Source organism: Hyaena hyaena, unplaced genomic scaffold, assembly GCF_003009895.1.
Source record: "Hyaena hyaena isolate Hyena2069 unplaced genomic scaffold, ASM300989v1 scaffold_256, whole genome shotgun sequence".
NCBI lineage: Eukaryota > Metazoa > Chordata > Mammalia > Carnivora > Hyaenidae > Hyaena > Hyaena hyaena.
In genome coordinates this window covers 1,558,160-1,574,840 of record NW_024080885.1, presented here as the reverse complement: position 1 = coordinate 1,574,840, position 16,681 = coordinate 1,558,160, and the positions used below count along the sequence as shown (strand labels likewise).

Below are 16,681 nucleotides of genomic sequence, written 5' to 3'. Positions count from 1 at the left end.
AATTGTGTTTGCCGTGATTGATAATCTTTTAAAAAGTAAGCTAGAGATGTTTTCACTTACATAATATATAGGTTAATTATCTGTACACCCTAGGTTTTCATTTAAATTTTTTTTTTTAATTTTTTTTTTTTTTAATGGTTTATTTATTTCTAGGAGAGAGAGAGAGAGCGTGAGCAGGGGAGGGTCAGAGAGAGGGAGTAACAGACTCTGAAACAGGCTCCAGGCTCTGAGCTGGCAGTCAGCACAGAGCCCGACGCGGGGCTCGAACCCACGAACCGCGAGATCATGACCTGAGCGAAAGTCGGCCGCTTAACCGACTAAGCCACCCGGGCGCCCCAGTTTTCATTTAAATTTAATCTAAGATGTGCTTATCTCATTTTCCTTGGAAATAAGCTAAACACACACACAAAGGGACAAGCAAAGCCACAGCTGTCACAGAATAAGCAAATGTTTAGAGCAGGAAAGCCCTGGTGATGATAACCTTAAGTGAAATCAAATCTTACCTTGAGAAATGCTGTCCCAGAGAACCCCCTTCTTGATTACGATGTTCACGTAGTACTAACTGCTAATCACTTTGATCCTATACAGTATAATCAACATTTTAATGCTTTCCATACAATGATTTAGTTTGAACCCTTACAACAACCCACTGAGGTAGGTAGTATTCTTATAAGAGCTTACTTATAAGAAATATACTGAGGTAAGTTACACAAGATCACACACTGTTAAGTGGAAGAGCCAGATTTTTACCTTGAAATCCCAACTACAATACAAACTTTTATTTAAATAAGGAAACAAGCTATTGTACAAATATTACTTTTCAGGTGTGGCCTGCGGAGCCATGGCTGTAGATGCTTAGCTCTATAAGAAGTGCTTCTATAGATTTTTAGGTTTAGAGATGATACCATCTGGATACCTTTGCTTGAACCTGGCAACCACATCTGGGTCTAGTAGGTGGATCCCATCCAGTTGGTTTCCAAGGGTGATCCTGAAGCAAGGATAAAGGAGCAAACCAAACAATCCTGGAATTAAAAGACTTAATATTGCTAAAAGATGCATACCTTTTATTAAGGCTGCCTACAATCTCCTCAAATATTCATGCCAATTCTTTTAAGAAGACTTTAGTATTAGAATAGTATATGGTAGTATGACTGATTAGGAGTTGGGCACAGATTGTGGTGTCAAAACAGGCTGGATCTTTATTACTTAAGGGTTAATAACAGCTAATTCACAGAGTTGCTACCAGTGAGTATTCGGATAAGTGAAACACTAGCAGCGTATCTTTCAAAGCTCTACAAACAGGATGAAAGATGTTAAAACTGTTAACAGATTAAATGGATTCTTATCCACCAGGGGGCAGGTTCAATATATCTCATAGAATAACTGAGGAAGAACTTTAGTGGGCACCCTAGAGAGTAGTGGTTTGAGTCCTAAAACCTGATGGGTTTCCAGTGAATGTTGCAGAGCCCCATAAAGCAGTTTAAATACAAGCTCAGGTGGCTTATGAATCCTCTGAAGCCACAAGCAGACTATGAGGTGAAGTTCTACTAACATCTGTCCTTCACCATGAACACTTTGGCCCTTGAGAGCTAGCAGGTCTCTCTGGTCACCTTACCAGTTGGGCTGCACATTGTGTGGTCGTCCAAATAACTCAATCTTGCGAGTGCCAGGGGACAGTCTCTCAATCATGCCATAGATTTCATCTGGTTTATGACTGGTAGAACGAACCTAGGAAAGAGGCCCTAATTACTTTTAGGTTACCAAAGATAGCAAGTCTAGCCCTTTCCATTTATGTTTATGATCAAATGAGAAAACCTAGAGCACTTCTGGCTTGAATAACATGGAAGGTATGGATGCCTAGAGAAGCACATACCTCAGCTACGATCACATCGCAATCCAGACCCTGGTTGAAGCCTTGGGGATTTCCTTTGACACCAACCTGCTCACCACAAAAAACACATGATCTTATGATACCCCAGCATTTGAGCTTCTTCTCAAAAAGAAGTCCAATCAATTCCTCTTTTTGTCCCATCTCGAACTGGGCCCCCTTGCTGCTCACCAAGCAGTGTTCCTTCCCATGGTTCAGCCAGTGACCCGTACGGCCTGTCCGGATGATGCGCTGCAGTTGGTTTGTCTTCACCCAGATAATTTCATCTACCCGTTCATAACTATGGGATATACGAAAGAGAACTAGAGCTTTAATCAGGCTTTCACAGTTTAGGGGTGGTGCCATCTACTCTACAGAGGCAAAGACCCACAGGGAATGCTCAGAGAAGGGAACACATCTTAACTACAGCAATTACGTTTTTATTTCCTCCAAAAGAAAGCAACACAATGATACTACTTACCCCCAGAGGTTCAGACATTCTCTGCCCAACTCCATGGCCCTAAAAAGAAAGGTTAATCAGCTACTTCCAAGCCCATATATATTTATCCCTTCAAGGTATCTAAGTGCTTTCAGTAAATAATTCAGTGAACATTTCCATGCAAGGCACCATTAAGGCAAAAGGATGGATCTAAGAATGAAAAGATAAAACAGTATCTACTCTCAAAGGCCTTACCTTTCACAAAGAACAAATGTAGAGTTAAACAGAACTCGAGGTATCATTTGTGTTATAAGCAGGCATTAGGGTCTCAGGAAAAAAAGGCCAACTTAGTCATACATTTAACAGCAGGGCTAGGAAAACCCAGGATTTTAAACCCCACCCAGAACTCACTCTGTGCTACATCTGCCCACACCTACATATCTTTGAACTGCATTACCTGCCTGTGACCCAGAGGAAGAGAAAGCCATCATCCTGAAGTACTGGTATGTTGAGCCTGCGCATCTCATCATCTGTCAGGGTCCCATAGGGCAGCTCCATGTGAATATCCCAGGGTGGGTCAGCCATCACAACTGCAAACTTGCCCAAGATACTGACGTCCAGGTAGCGGATATCACAACAGATCCACTGCATGAGGTGGTATTTGGTCATCTTTCCTTCCTTCACTCTGAGATTCATGGCCCCAGTCCCTCTTTTCCATTTGATTTTCCTGTTCCCTTATAAATATGTATATCCCACACCATTCCCAATCAGCAAGACAGACTGCTGATTATACCTGCTTTTCCTACATGGATGGCTGCCCTACTCAGATGCGAGTTCCTAAGTTGAAATACGGGTACCTGAGGAGGGAAGAGTCGATCTGCATTTGAGTCACCTCCGACACTCTGTGTAAGAGCAAGCTCCTGGCTGGGTGTATGGTCTTTGCTCCCAGGAGCCTCAGAATCCATGCAAGCATCAATTTCATAGTGAACATATTTGCAGGTATCCATGTGGAAACACGTGTTAAGGAAAGAGCAGTCACCTAATGACTCATCAGTGTGTTTATTGATGATTCGTCTGGGAAAACAAAAAAGGGAGAATGAGAATCAAGATGTGTTCCAGGGGCACCTGGGTGGTTGTCGATTAAGTGTCTGACTTCAGCTCAGGTCATGATGTCACAGTTTGTGAGTTCAAGCCCTGCATCAGGCTCTGTACTGTCAGCTCAGATCCTCTGTCTCCCTCTCTCTGCCCCTCCCCAGCTCATACTCTTTCTCATACTCTCAAAAATAAACCTTTAAAAGAAAAAAAATGGTGTCCCAGAGTTAGATCCCATAGGTCAAGTTCCAAATTGTTTCAAACTTTTTTCTTTTATTTCCCTCTCCTAATTTTATCTTAGACCATCCTCTAAGTTTTCAGAGAAAGAAGGCAGGTGATATGGAAATCCATAATTCACACTAAAGAGTTACAATTCCTCTCTGAGCAAAGACAACTTTCTTATCTTAACAATAGGAAGGAAGGGCTTGCTGATTAGAACTGAATAAAATGCTGACCTAAGAGCCCAGGTTCCTCTTTCTCCTAAGATCATCCTCCTCCCAGAGAACTTTAACTTTCAATGGGGCTCAAGAGACAGAGATGCCTTCCTATTGCAAGAAAAGAGGTATTTTTAAAAAATCTCACATCTATTTGGGAGTGCAGTCAATTCCCTCCCACAGAACACTACTTCTGAAAGTACACCGTCAGAATCTGGGGGTCTAAGACAAATCATTAAAACCATTTAATAACAGGAGCACCTGGATGGCTCAATCAGTGAAGTGTCATCTTGATTTCACCTCAGGTGGTGATCTTGGGGCTCTGTACTGACAGTATAGAGCCTGCCTTGGACTCTCTCCCTCTCTCTCTGCCCCTCCCTCACTCTCGAGAGTTTATTTTGAAATAAACATTAAAAAATTAAGACACTTAATAATAGAAATAAAGACAGAACCCCAGTAAATGGAAGGGATGTCCTGAAAAGGGATGACCGCTTCTAGGAGACCCACCCCATCTCTCCCCTTCCCAAGAGACCTGAAGTGCAGCTTGCGACAGGGCCGATCAGCATCACTGGCTTTCATGCACTCCTCCTTTGTTCCATAGTCACAGAACTCTTGTACTTGGGCCCGACCTCGTGAGCGAAACTTTTCGACAATGGACTGTTCCTTCGCTGTTGTTGTATTTAATAACTCTAGGATCTCCTGACTGACCTGTGACAGAAGAAGCCTTGGACTTAAAAGGGTTTGCAGATAAAATGACCCCTAAACCACCTCCCTAAATTCTACTTGACAAATGTCCTGTTGTAAGGGATGAATGAGCTAACCTAAAATGGGAAAACTAGATTCCTAGGAGAAAAGATCTGTCATGGGTTCAGTCCTTTCTCACATTTGGGATGGAATTAAAATATAAGAAGCCTGGTTCCTACTGCTAAGCATTAAGCTAACCTCCCTTCCCCAGGAGAGCAATCCTTCCCACCAAAACCACTTATATTTATATAATCAAGACACAGTGCTAAGCACTTTACTGTTCAGCTGAGTCTATGCAACAATTCTAGAAGGGAAGGTACTCTGGTTATCCTCATGTTATAGATGAAGACAAAGGCTCAAGAGAAGTTAAATTAATTTGTTCAATCACACAGCTAGAAGTAGGAAATGGATAAGAACTCATGTGGGTCCGATACTTATATTCAGAATCATGGTAACTGGCAATTCACACTCTTTAATCATCTGTTTCCATAATTAATGGCCCATGTAACTACCTTCTAGCATTCATCTCCATCTCTCTCTTCTCTAAATTTCAATTCCTGTTCTCTTGATCTGTTGATTCTTCCAAACAGATCCAATGACAAACATTGTTTAAATCAGTTTCTCAATAATTGGCATTACTGACATTTGGGGCTAAGTAATTCTTTGTTGTGTGGGGATTATCCTACTATGACTACAGGATGCTTAGCAGCATTGTTTGTCTCTACCCACTAGAATGCCTGCAGCACTCCTCTGTTGTGACAACCAAAATGTCTCCAGACACTGTCAAATGTTCTCTGGGGGAGAAGATGGGGGGCAAACATCCTCAGTTGAGACCCACTATTCTAAACCCTCAACTCTAAGAACTGCTCCTTGCTTGCCCTAGGGGTAAAACCCTCTCAATCAAACCTATAATTCAAAGTGTATGTGTGAGGGCTGTCTGGCTGGCTCAGTCGGTAGAGCACACAACTCCTGATCTCGCAGTTTTAAGTTCAAGCCCCATAATGGGTGTAGAGAATACTTAAAAATAAAATCCTAAAAAGCAAAAACAAAACCAACGTGTATGTGTGCAAGCATTTCCATCTACCCCTACCTTCTTGCTCTGTTGTTCCTTAGTAGACTGCTGGTTCAGAAGGCTCTCTATCTCCAGATCAACATCTGAGGCAGCATGTTTCCTTGATTTCTTGGCTGGCTCCTTGGCTGCTTCTGATGCTGAAGAGGCCAGACCAGAGGCCAAAGAGCTGGCAAAGGCAGCTACTGTGGTTGAGTCCTGCTCGGCTCGCCGCTTCTGCCCTGTGATAGTCCCTGCCACTTCCCCAGGGCCCTTCTTTTCTGCCACAGCGCCCATCATGGCAGAGAGCTTGGAATGATCGGCATAGGTCACAAGAGTGGGATGTGCATCATCTTGTAAGAGCCCTCGTTTTACCTCAATCAACTCCTGAGCTGCAAACTTCTGTAGGAGGCTTTCCACCCCATCCTGAGTGGCAGGGGCATCTGGCTAGGGAAGGAGGGGAGAGGAAGGCAATAAGACACTGACCATGAACTGAAGAAAAGAAGTGGTACATCCCAATACTGTCTTATCAGATCATTACCGTGGAGATGGCAAGACGGATGGACACAGCATCAGTGGGCAATGTTAAGGCCAGATCAGAGAGGTGGTGTAGCAATTTCTTCTCTAATTCAGGGTCTGTCGCTAGTTCAGGAACTGCTGAAGCTGTGCTGGGCTTAGGGCCACCAGAAGTGGGTGCAGCAGGCACTGGACTGTCACTGCGGAAGGTGGGAGACAGTGCTGCTTCTGGATTTCGTAGATCTGGGAGTGAAGAAAAGTGAAGAAAATGAAAAAGGGCAACCAAGTAGGTCTATACATTCCACAGGAGTCCAATATTCACAGCACACAGTTCTTTCATTACATGCAGGAAATCCTCTGACCAAATTTAGCACTAGATAACTTTCCTCAATCATACTCAAACATTCACTGCTTTGTCAAGATAATCATGGATTTTCTGGGAGCCACTTACCCTTCCTCTACTGGTTGAGAGGTGTTTTCCTAATTCCTATTCCTGCTGTGCTTCAGAGGAAATTAGCAGCATGGTAGATTTCTCGGTCCATACCACCTCCCTTCAGCTGCTCTAAATGACAACTGATATAATCAACCCAAATTTATTTATTTATTTATTTAATGTTTATTTTTGAGAGACAGACAGAGACAGAGTGTGAGTGGAGGAGGGACAGAGAGAGAGGGAGACACAGAATCTGAAGCAGGTTCCAGGCTCTGAGCTGTCAGCACAGAGCCCGAGGCGGGCCTCAAACTCACGAACTGTGAGATCATGACCTGAGCTGAAGTTGGAGGTTTAACCGACTGAGCCACCCAGGTGCCCCAATCAACCCAAATTTAAAAGCCAGAAATATTTTCAACAACCTAAAATGTGATCCAATCTTTCGAGGAATGGAGTTTGAATTTTAATGAATCAAGACCACTGGACATCGGAGGGTATATAAAATGAGAAGAACGTGACTTTTTTTTTTTTTAAGATTTATTAACTAACCTCTACATCCGATATGGGACTCAAACTTACAACCTTGAGATCAAGGGTTGCACACTCTACTGACTAAGCCCGCCAGGTGCCCTAGAATGCGACCTATAACACTCAGACACAAAAATCTTATAAAATTTTGTGAAGTCCTGGTCACCAAATGATATTTCATGACTACATTTTTATCACTTACCCTACTACTTCCCAAGCTGGGTAGCCATCATAACCTTAGTAGAACTTAAGAACTCAAATTAGGGCAAAATATTATGTTTAGGAAAGCTCAAAACCTATGATTTAGTTAAAATACAGATGGGAGCACCTGGTTGGCTCAGTCAGTAGAGCATGCAACTCTTTTTTTTTTTTTTTTTTTTTTTTTTTATTTTTTTTTTGGAGAGAGAGAGAGAGAGAGAGCGTGAGCAGGTTTTTTAACGTTTTTTTTTTTTTTNGAGACAGCGTGAGCAGGGAAGGGTCAGAGAGAGAGGGAGTCACAGACTGAAACAGGCTCCAGGCTCTGAGCTGGCAGTCAGCACAGAGCCCGACGCGGGGCTCGAACCCACGAACCGCAGGATCATGACCTAAGCGAAAGTCGGACGCTTAACCAACTAAGCCACCCAGGCGCCCCGAGCATGCAACTCTTGATCTGGGGGTTGTGAGTTCAAGACTTACGCTGGGTGCAGAGATTACTTTTTTTTAAGCTTATTAATTTATTTCTGAGAGAGAGAGAGCATGCGCACATGCAAGTGGGAGAGGGCCACAGGCAGAGGAAGAGGGAGGATCCCAAGCAGGCTCCACACTGTCAGCACAAAGTCCAAAGCAGGGCTTGAACCCACAAACCGTGAGATCATGACCTGAGCTGAAATCAAGAGTCAGACGCTCAACTCACTGGACCACTCAGGTGCCCTGCAGAGATTATTTAAAATAAAATCTTTAGGAAAAAAATGAAAAATAAAATACAGATGAAATACTAAACTCATAACCTATATCAAAACTCTGCTAAATTAAACATTACAAGCATAAGTCGGTCATTATTTTACATTTAGAAATATTTACGTTACTTGAACATTTTTACTCTAATGGAATTTTTAGTAAAACTGGGCTCAGAAATTCCAGGGAAGGGAGGCACCTGGGTGGCTCAGTTGGTTAAGCAACTTCAGCTCAGGTCATGATCTCACAGTTTGTCGGTTTGAACCCTGCTTCAGGCTCTGTGTTGACAGCCTAGAGCCTGCAGCCTGCTTCAGATTCTGTGTCTCTTTACCCCTCCTCCACATGCGTGCATTCTCTCTCTCTCTCAAAAATAAATAAACATTTTTAAAAAACTTTTTTAATTCCAAGTGAAATGGAGCTGAACTACACCAAACACATTGCTGGACAGATGCATTTTATGTAAAAATAAGTTACAACCTGTTTAGAAAACAGACTTCACAATTCCATACTACCTGGAAATGTTAAATAACTGACATAACCTTCCTCACTATGCTTATGCTTCCTTTATGTTCTGCTGAATCTTGGAGTAGAACTTTTGCCAGATGAACTGATACAAGTCCCTAGTTTTGTTTGGCAAAGAGATACTGTATATATGGAAGGACCACTGAAGCACTTTGAAGGTCTAGAAGAGAAAGAATTCAAGAGCAAGGAACCTAACTAAGCTAAAAGTACTTAAGGAAGAAAGGGGCACCTGAGTGGCTGTCAGTTGAATGCCCAACTTCAACTCAGGTCATGATCTCATAGTTTGTGAATTTACCCCCCACATCTCTCAAAAACAAAAATAAACAAACAAAGAAAGAAGAAATATAAGTAACAATTATTATTTAGTTTACTTGGAATCCTACAGGCAAAATTTCTACACTGAACAGGATTAAACTGGTGACTACTGAAGTCCTTGCAATTCAGAAAATCAAGGATTCTAGTAAACTTGAACTAAAATACCCCAATTACAATTTACACTAGGATAAAACTCTAAGAGGTTTTTTTGTAATATTTATTTAAAAAAAATTTTTTTTAATGTTTTATTTATTTCTGAGAGAGAGAGAGAGAAGTGTGAGCAGGATAGGGTCAGAGAGAGTGGGAGATATAGAATCTGAAACAGGCTCCAGGCTCTGAGCTAGCTGTCAGCACAGAACCCGACATGGGGCTCGAACCCACGTACCATGAGATCATGAACTGAGCCGAAGTCGGATGCTTAACCGACTGAGCCACCCAGGCGCCCCATGTAATGTTTATTTTTGAGACAGAAAGAGCACAAGCAGGGAAGGGTCAGAGAGAGAGGGGGACAGAGGATCTGTAGCAGCTCCTCACTGACAACAGAGAGCCCGATGTGGGGCTCTAATTCATGAACCAAACACAGGAACAGAACCGTGAGATCATGACCTGAGCTTAAGTCAGACGCTTAACAGACTGAGCTTTAAAAAAAAAAAAAATCAGTTAAGCTTTAAAAGTTTTTGAAGTAACTAAAAATTTCTTATATTAAGCAACGTAACTAAGCACAATCAATAATAAATATCTTTAAGGCAGATGAAACACAAAGGTATTTTAAAATTAGGATTTCAGGCATTAAATCCACAAATCGTTTTATATATTATATATTGATATAACTCATTATACACATATTTTTACTTTGTACATTATATACAAATATAACCCGCTATATATTTTTAACTCACCGAGTATGCCAAAGGGAGTAAATCAGATAAGCTACTAAACCAAAAACTCTGATAACAGAAAACGGGACTAAATGAAGATATAGGCTCCCCGGATGTGTTTTGAATTATGTATAATTTTTCTTAAAGTAAGCAGTAAGTCTATGAAAAGAGCCACTTTAACATATATTTTCAATCCCTAGAAATGGATCCTGACATTTGTATTCTCTTTGGTAATTTTACTATAACCACTTGGGTTTTTTTTTAAATGTTTTTTTATTTATTTCTGAGAGAGAGAGAGAGAAAGCGTGAGCAGGGGAGGGTCACAGAGAGAGGGAGATACAGAATCTGAAGCAGGCTCCAGGCTCTGAGCTGCACAGGGCCCGACACAGGGCTCGAACCCACAAACCGAACCGTGAGATCATGACCTGAGCCGAAGTCGCTTAACCAACTGAGCCACCCAGGCACCCCTATAACCACTTGTTTTAATACTTGCTCTTTTAATGTTTATTTTTTAGAGAAAGAGAGAGAGCATGAGCGGGGGAAGGACAGAGACAGGGAGACACAGAATCTGCAGCAGGCTCCAGGCTCTGAGCTGTCAGCTGCACAGAGCTTGACGTGGGGCTCAAACCCACCAACTGTAAGCTGAAGTCAGACACTTAAGCAACGGAGCAACTCAGGCGCCCCTAATGCTTGTTCCTCATGATTCTGATTATGAATCCTTATGTTAGTAATACCTCCTGGCAGTATTCTTTTCATGGTATTCAAGACAGTAGAGCTGAAAATACCTTTTGAGGTTACTGGGAGGGGAGGGTCATATTTCATATTGAATTTCCTGAGGTCAAATGCATATTTGTGCACGTATATACTCATTTGGGGAAAAGACCCCAATGTTTTATCATTCTTAAAATGGTTTATTGGCAGAAAGTGATTAAGAACCCCTGGATTCCAACTCCTGCAGAAAAGTATTTGTTCAGTTATTATTTCAGTACATTTACTCAGTGCTTCCACTTTGCTGGGAAGTATGTTAATACTCTACTTCTAATCCAATGAAAAATTCTATGTGCTGGATTCAACAAAGTAATACATAATACTTGAGCTTACTCTTGGGTTAAAAGCTCCACTGAAGATAAACAAAATACTATTAGCTCAAAGACAACAAACATGGCCAGTCTACTAATATAACATTGTATATTAATTATACTGGCATTAAGTATATATAGTCAGTCTACTAATTTGCTAAATTATGTCAACATATATATTCACATCTTCAGTCCCACTGATGAAATATATTGAGCAGTTCACATATTAACCATGTTCTAAGCCTGGCCAAGTCCATTCTGTTTTTTTTTTTGTTTTTTGTTTTTTTAATGTTTTTTATTTATTTCTAGGAGAGAGAGAGAGAGAGAGACAGCGTGAGCAGGGGAGGGTCAGAGAGGGAGTCACAGACTCTGAAACAGGCTCCAGGCTCTGAGCTGGCAGTCAGCACAGAGCCCAACGCGGGGCTCGAACCCACGAACTGCGAGATCATGACCTAAGCGAAAGTCAGTCGCTTAACCGACTAAGCCACCCAGGCGCCCCAAGTCCATTCTGTTTTAATTAGAATAAAAATGTATTCACAGTTAACAATCTTTGTTTCAAAAACCTATACATTAGTTCTATGGAAAACAATGTGGTGGTTCCTCAAAAAATTGAACATAGAATTACCATATGATCCAGAAATTCCACTTCTGGGTATATATCCAAAAAAGCTGAGGCTGGATCTTGAAGAGATACTTGTACACCAATACTCATAACAGCATTATTCACAATAGCCAAAAGTTAGAAGCAATCAAAGTATCCACCAACAGAAAAATGAATAAACATTGTTCAGACATACTATGGAATTTTCTTTGGCTTTAAAAAGAAATTACAACACATGCTACAATAGGACGAACCTTATGGACATTATGCTAAGTGAAATAAGCCAGTCACAGAAAGACAAGTACTTTACGGTTCTGTTTATATGAGGTATCTAGAGCAGTCAAACTCACAGAAACAGAAAGTAGAATGTTGGTTGCCAGGGACTGGGCGGAAGGGGAAATAGAAAGTTATTGTTTAATGGGTACAGAATTTCAGTTTTGCAAGATGAAAAAGTTCTGGAGATTGGTTGCACAACAATGTGAATATACTTCAAGCTACTGAGCTGTACACTTAAAATGGTTAAAATAGTAAATTTTATGTCATGTATATTTTTCCACAATAAAAAAAAAAAAAAAACAACCTGTACTTTAACTCAGTCAGTTAAGCATCCGACTTTGGATGAAGTCAAGATCTCACAGTTCCTGAGTTGGAGTCCCTCCCCCCGCCCCCGCCCGTCTCGGGGCTCTGTGCTGACAGCTCAGAGCCTGGAGCCTGCTTCAGATTCTGTGTCTCCCTCTCTTTCTGCCCCTCCCCCACTTGCACACTGTCTCTCTCTCTCTGTGTGTCTCAAAAGTAAATAACCACTTTTAAAATTTTTAAATAAAAATTAAAATGCCACACTGGGGCACCTGTGTAACTCGGTCAGTTAAGCATCCGACTTGATTTCAGCTCAAGTCATGGTCTCACAATTGTGGGATTGGGCCCAGAATCAGGCTCAGTGGTGACAGCACAGAGCCTGCTTGGAATTCTCTCCCTATCTCCTGCTCTCTCTCAAAAAAATAAACAGGGGCGCCTGGGTGGCTTAGTTGGTTAAGCATCCGACTTTCGCTTAGGTCATGATCTCACAGTTTGAGTTTGAGCCCACGCATCGGGCTCTGTGCTGACAGCTCAGATCCTGAAGCCTGCTTTGGATTCTGTGTCTCCCTCTCTTTGCCCCTTCCCTGCTTGTGCTCTCTCAGAATTAATAAATGAATAAACTTTATAAATAAATAAACATTAAAAAATGCCAAACTAAGGAAGGTCTCCCAATAATTCTTTGTCCATGGTATTTTGCATTTGTTAATGATACGGATACATTTCAGTTCATTGCTATCCTGGTCTTTTTTCATTGAGCTTAGTAGTAAACAACTAAGTATCAGATCTCAGCGATGCTATCAAGAGGTAGTTAAGAAAGGTTTTATTTCCTCTGAGAAAAGAACAGAATGATCTGAATTTTTAGCAAGACTTTGGTTGTACATTATATGAAAAATTGATTAATAAACAAATAGAGTGTATCTCATGATGTTTTCCTAAGAATTCTAATGTTCAAGTCAATTCTTTGGAATAACCAAAATAATCCAAAGAAGAAACAGTGATAGGCTGGTATATTTTGTGTGATTTATGTCTATCTATTCCACTATAGATGGGAATATACCAAATGGGCCAGACACAGCTCTGGGCCAGAAGACAAGATATGTTCAAGCACAAACTTAAAGATAATTTTTATAGAAGTCTTAATCATATTATCAGGCAGAGGTACTAGAGATCTTCATCATATATTACTAAGGGGGTGTACAAGAGATATTTTCATCCAAAAAAACAACATTTACATTCAAGGGAGAATACAATCTTGTCAAAATTATTAAACATACTTAGTAGCAAGAACCTGTATGAAATATCGACACTTTAGTAGTTAGGTTTGCATATGGCACAAAGTTTGATTAATACCAAAGTGTGGTTATTACCATGAAAAGGTGAAGTGGAATTTAAAATTGACTATTAGGGGCACCTGGGTGGCTCAGTCGATTAGGCCTCCAACTCTTGGTTTCAGCTCAGGTCATGATCTCACGGCTAATGAGTATGAGCCTTGTATGGGACTCCTCTCTTCCTCCCTCTCTCTCTCTCTGCACCTCCCCTGCTCACTCTCCCTGTCTCTCTCAAAAATAAATAAATAAATAAACTTTTAAAAATAAAGAAATGACTACTAATTAATCCCTGATCATATGACTTGTACTTCTTCCTCTACTTGTCAATTTCTTTAAGTCCTATATAACCATCAAGATCAAATCTCAAGTGCTAACTCCTTCATGTCTTTACCACTAAACTCCATTCCTTATTTTTCCCTTCCCTGTACTCACTGTGGACTCATTCATTCAGCATTTTACATATATCATATTGTAGTTCTGACTTTTTAGAGGCATCGATCCTTTACCCCCAACTAAATTTTAAACCCCTTGAGGGCTGGAACAATGTGTTACTTATGTTTGTCTAACTAGACTTAGGCACACTGTAAATACTCCATCGATGTTTGTTTATTATGGTATGAGTGCCCTGACAGGGCATCTTCTAGTTCCACGGACCAGAACATGAGTACGCGGACCTAATATGTACCAAGACAAGATTTAGAGATCGATTCCAGGATACTAATAAACACTGGAACCAAGTACCACAAGGATAGTATAGATTCACTATCCTTGTAGACCTTTATAACTGATTTGCTTTAAATAAGCCAGGGCTTGTGGTGGGCGTGGGGGTAGATTTTGTGGACAATCATCGGAGGTTCCTTCAGTTTGGAGGACTGTGACACAGGGTGGGCAACAGGAGGAAAGAAAAAGTTTAAAAACCGAAAATAAATGTCTTCAGACATCTGCTTGGGACGTGAATGGTTAAGACAATACCGGTTCCTCTACTCATTAAGCAACCCTGTGAGGGTCACTGAGGTAATAAGCACTGTGGGTATAAAGGTTCAGTCCTTGCTCTCATGGAGCCCACAATGGCAAAGAAATGACTACAAGCAGTGGCTAAAACGGGGGCGCTGGGGGTGCAGAACAAAGCGCCACAGGAGCAATAAAAAAGGGGGACTTACTGCTTCAAGGGATAGGGGGCTGAGAGACCTAGCAAAGGCAATGTTCTCGCAGACTTCAGAGGAGTCGGCCAAGCGGACGGGGGTGGGGACCAGGCTTCCGTCCCAAGCAAGTGAACTGGAAGGAACAGGGCCAGCGAACGGAACCGCGACCATGTACAGGAGGACGAAGCTCTCTGCTGCTGAGGGCGAGGAGTACCGATGTACCAGGCATTAAAGAAATGGCCGCTTGGGGAAAAGCACCGACTGGGGAGCTCCTACTTCTCCGAGGTTGCCTCCCACCCTCCCTGGCTAAGCATCCGCCCGGACAGCCCCGCGCCTCACCCAAGTGCCCCGAGTCCTGCTTCCGCCTCCGCTGCAGCCTCTCCCGCAGCGAGTCCAGCTGCTTTTTGTGGGCCTGGATAGAGCTCCACGTGTCCGACATTCTAGTTTCTCAGCCCAGACACGTCTCGAATCAGGCGCGGCGGACTAGCACCTCCCAGCCCCAGCAGCAGGAAATCTCTTATTCTCACGCGGACACCCCCCAGGCTAACCGGAAAGAGATCTGGGGAATACGCAGGACGGGAAGTTATTGCCCGTTTCCCGCTCGTTTTGAAGCTGAAATAAGAGCCACCTTAAGTGTTGGCAGGATGGCGGAAACATTTTCTATCGGAGCTCTTTCGTTCTTCCGGGTGCAGTGAGGCTGTGGCTGCCATATTAGTGACTGGCAGAACGGCCATGTTGCTTATAGACGCGCATGCGGCCATGTTGAATATAAGGGAATGAATCCTGGGAGTTGACGCCTCCTGTTAAGACGGCGCTAATTAAAAAAAAAAAAAAAAGGGGGGGGGTCGCTAATAGAGCAGCAAGTGTAGTTCAGAATTTTTTTTTGAAGATTTTACTTTTAAGTAATGTCTGTGCCCAATGTGGGGCTCGAACTCATGACCGGAGATCAAGGGTCACATGCTCTACTTACTGTGCCAGCCAGGTGCCCTGTAGCACAGATTTCTTAAAATGAGAACTAACTAGGGGCACATGGGTCACTCAGATGGTTTAGCATGCGACTTCAGCTCAGGTCATGTTCTCCCAGTTAGTGAGTTCCGGGCTGACAGTTCAGAACCTGGAGCCTGCTCTGGAATCTGTGTCTCGCCCTCTCAAAAATAAATAAACATTTTTAAAAATTTTTTTAATGAAAGGGGCGCCTGGGTGGCTCAGTGGGTTAGGCGGCTGACTTCGGCTCAGGTCATGATCTCATGGTTCGTGGGTTCGAGCCCTGTGTCGGGCTCTGTGCTGACAGCTAGCTCAGAGCCTGGAGCCTGTTTCAGATTCTGTTTCTCCCTCTCTCTCTGACCCTACCCTGCTCACGCTGTCTCTCTCTCTCAGAAATAAATAAATAAAACATTTTTAAAAATTAAAGAAAAAATTTTAATGAAAATAACTGTCCTTTTGACAGATACTAACATACTTTTTCTGGTGGAGGTGTTGTAGATTTATGGGTTTTTTTTTAATTTTTTTTTTTTGCATTTATTTGTTTTTGAGAGACAGAGACAGAACACAAGTGGGAGAGGGACAGAGAGAGAAGGAGATACAGAATCCAAAGCAGGCTGACAGCTCAGAGCCTGACGCAGGGCTTGAACTCATGAACCGTGAGATCATGACATGAGTCGAAGTCGGATGCCTAACCGACTGAGCCACCCAGGCGCCCCGTAGATTTATGTTTTCATGCATTCATTTACAAAGATAAAACTATTACACTAATTTCCAGTCTATGGTTGTGTGTGTGGAGGTGTCTTTCTTTGAAAGAAATGGAGGATTGATGGTGCAGAGATATTATAAGGAGTCTACAAATACATATTCTCACTATCGTTTACTCATACCTAGTCTACAATATCGTGTGTAATACGTTAAAATAGAGTCTTCAAAAAAAGGGGGGGCTATAGAGGGACTTCTGGGGTTCTGGTTGCATGGTGTTGCTTATTCTGGGAGCTAGTTGCCTAACTATGTTGTTTGTAAAAATTGAATGAGCTAAACATTTTTGGCACATGCGTTTTACTGTAAGTGTAACAAACTTAAATACAAAAGGTTTTTAAGATTTTATTTTTAAGTCATCTCTATACCAAAAATGGGCTTGAATTTACAACCCAGAGATCAAGAGTCTCACCCTCCACCTACTTGAGCCATCTTGGCGCCCTTGTTGTTGTTAGTTTATTTATCT

At 42.0% G+C, this 16,681-nt stretch overlaps 1 protein-coding gene across 1 annotated transcript; it reads right to left on the bottom strand.

Moving 5' to 3' along the window:
* Positions 1 to 585: 585 nt before the first annotated feature.
* On the bottom strand, positions 586 to 15,039 carry METTL3 (methyltransferase like 3). Its single transcript, XM_039245252.1, has 11 exons — positions 14,812 to 15,039; positions 6,166 to 6,383; positions 5,667 to 6,071; positions 4,365 to 4,540; positions 3,164 to 3,380; positions 2,764 to 2,951; positions 2,349 to 2,387; positions 2,060 to 2,168; positions 1,874 to 1,939; positions 1,616 to 1,728; positions 586 to 988 (listed from the first exon to the last, which is right to left on the bottom strand). Exons 1-11 carry the CDS (start codon positions 14,909 to 14,911, stop codon positions 877 to 879), a joined length of 1,743 nt encoding a protein of 580 aa, XP_039101183.1. The 5' UTR covers positions 14,912 to 15,039; the 3' UTR covers positions 586 to 876.
* Positions 15,040 to 16,681: the final 1,642 nt, after the last annotated feature.

Excerpts from the sequence above, each read along its gene's own strand:
- METTL3 (XM_039245252.1), bottom strand. The coding sequence starts at position 14,911 with ATGTCGGACACGTGGAGCTCTATCCAGGCCCACAAAAAGCAGCTGGAC. Across the intron at positions 3,381-4,364 it reads TGTCGCAAGCTGCACTTCAG|ACGAATCATCAATAAACACA; the intron begins GTCTCTTGGGAA and ends TTGTTTTCCCAG. Across the intron at positions 2,169-2,348 it reads GAATGTCTGAACCTCTGGGG|TTATGAACGGGTAGATGAAA; the intron begins GTAAGTAGTATC and ends TATATCCCATAG.